Source organism: Anarrhichthys ocellatus, unplaced genomic scaffold (genome assembly GCF_004355925.1).
Source record: "Anarrhichthys ocellatus isolate YVR2014 unplaced genomic scaffold, GSC_Weel_1.0 scaffold182, whole genome shotgun sequence".
NCBI lineage: Eukaryota > Metazoa > Chordata > Actinopteri > Perciformes > Anarhichadidae > Anarrhichthys > Anarrhichthys ocellatus.
Genome location: NW_022280212.1, coordinates 105,748 through 106,454, shown reverse-complemented (window position 1 = coordinate 106,454; position 707 = coordinate 105,748). Strand labels below are relative to the sequence as shown.

The following is a 707-nucleotide window of genomic DNA, read 5'->3' as shown; positions in this document are numbered from 1 at the left end:
GGATGGATGGATGGATGGAAGGAAGGAAGGATGGATGGATGGAAGGATGGATGGATGAATGGATGGAAGGATCAATGGATGGATGGATGGAAGAAAAAAGGAAAGAAGGAAGGATGGATTAAAGGAAGAATGGATGAATGTAAGTAAGGAATAAAGGATGAAAGGAACATACACACGCAAACATCAGTTATTATATACTTGTGAGGACCCTCTCTGACAGACTAAATTACCTTTAAACCAAGTATAAGTGATGATTCGACCAGATATCCACATTTCCATTGGTCCTCACAAAGATAGAAGTATAATGTTAAACACATTCACATTGATCCACCGTTGTGATATTATTTTTGTGTCACTTTCTCAGTCGAAGTACAAGGAGGAGGGAAAGAAGGAGGCGTCCATGTCTCTGTACTCCGTCCTACCAGAGACTCCTCAGACTCAGCATGCCAGAGAGGCTTCAGAGCTGCAGAGTGAGGTACTTCATCTTCATCATGAAGAAGAAGAAGGTTTAATCTGTAGTCTCAGGAAGACCTCCTGTCTGTCTGTTTCAGATTAAATACAAAGGAAACGTGAAGACCTCCTCCTCGCTGTACTCGCTGCTGCCAGAAACCACCGAGACCCAGTTCATCAAAGAGCTGACGGAGATACTGAGTGAGGTGAGACATGATGGAGGGAGGAGGTGTGGATGAAGATGAGTGGATGATGGA

At 43.7% G+C, this 707-nt stretch overlaps 1 protein-coding gene across 2 annotated transcripts in view; it reads left to right on the top strand.

The window, feature by feature from the left end:
- The window catches only part of LOC116400569 (nebulette-like), a 14,469-nt gene that overhangs the window by 6,133 nt on the left and 7,629 nt on the right, over window positions 1–707 (top strand). For both annotated transcript variants that reach the window (XM_031878476.1, XM_031878475.1), the window contains exons 5-6: window positions 365–475; window positions 552–656. In XM_031878476.1, the coding sequence (XP_031734336.1) occupies window positions 365–475; window positions 552–656 (216 nt within the window). The remainder of the gene's footprint in view (window positions 1–364; window positions 476–551; window positions 657–707) is intronic.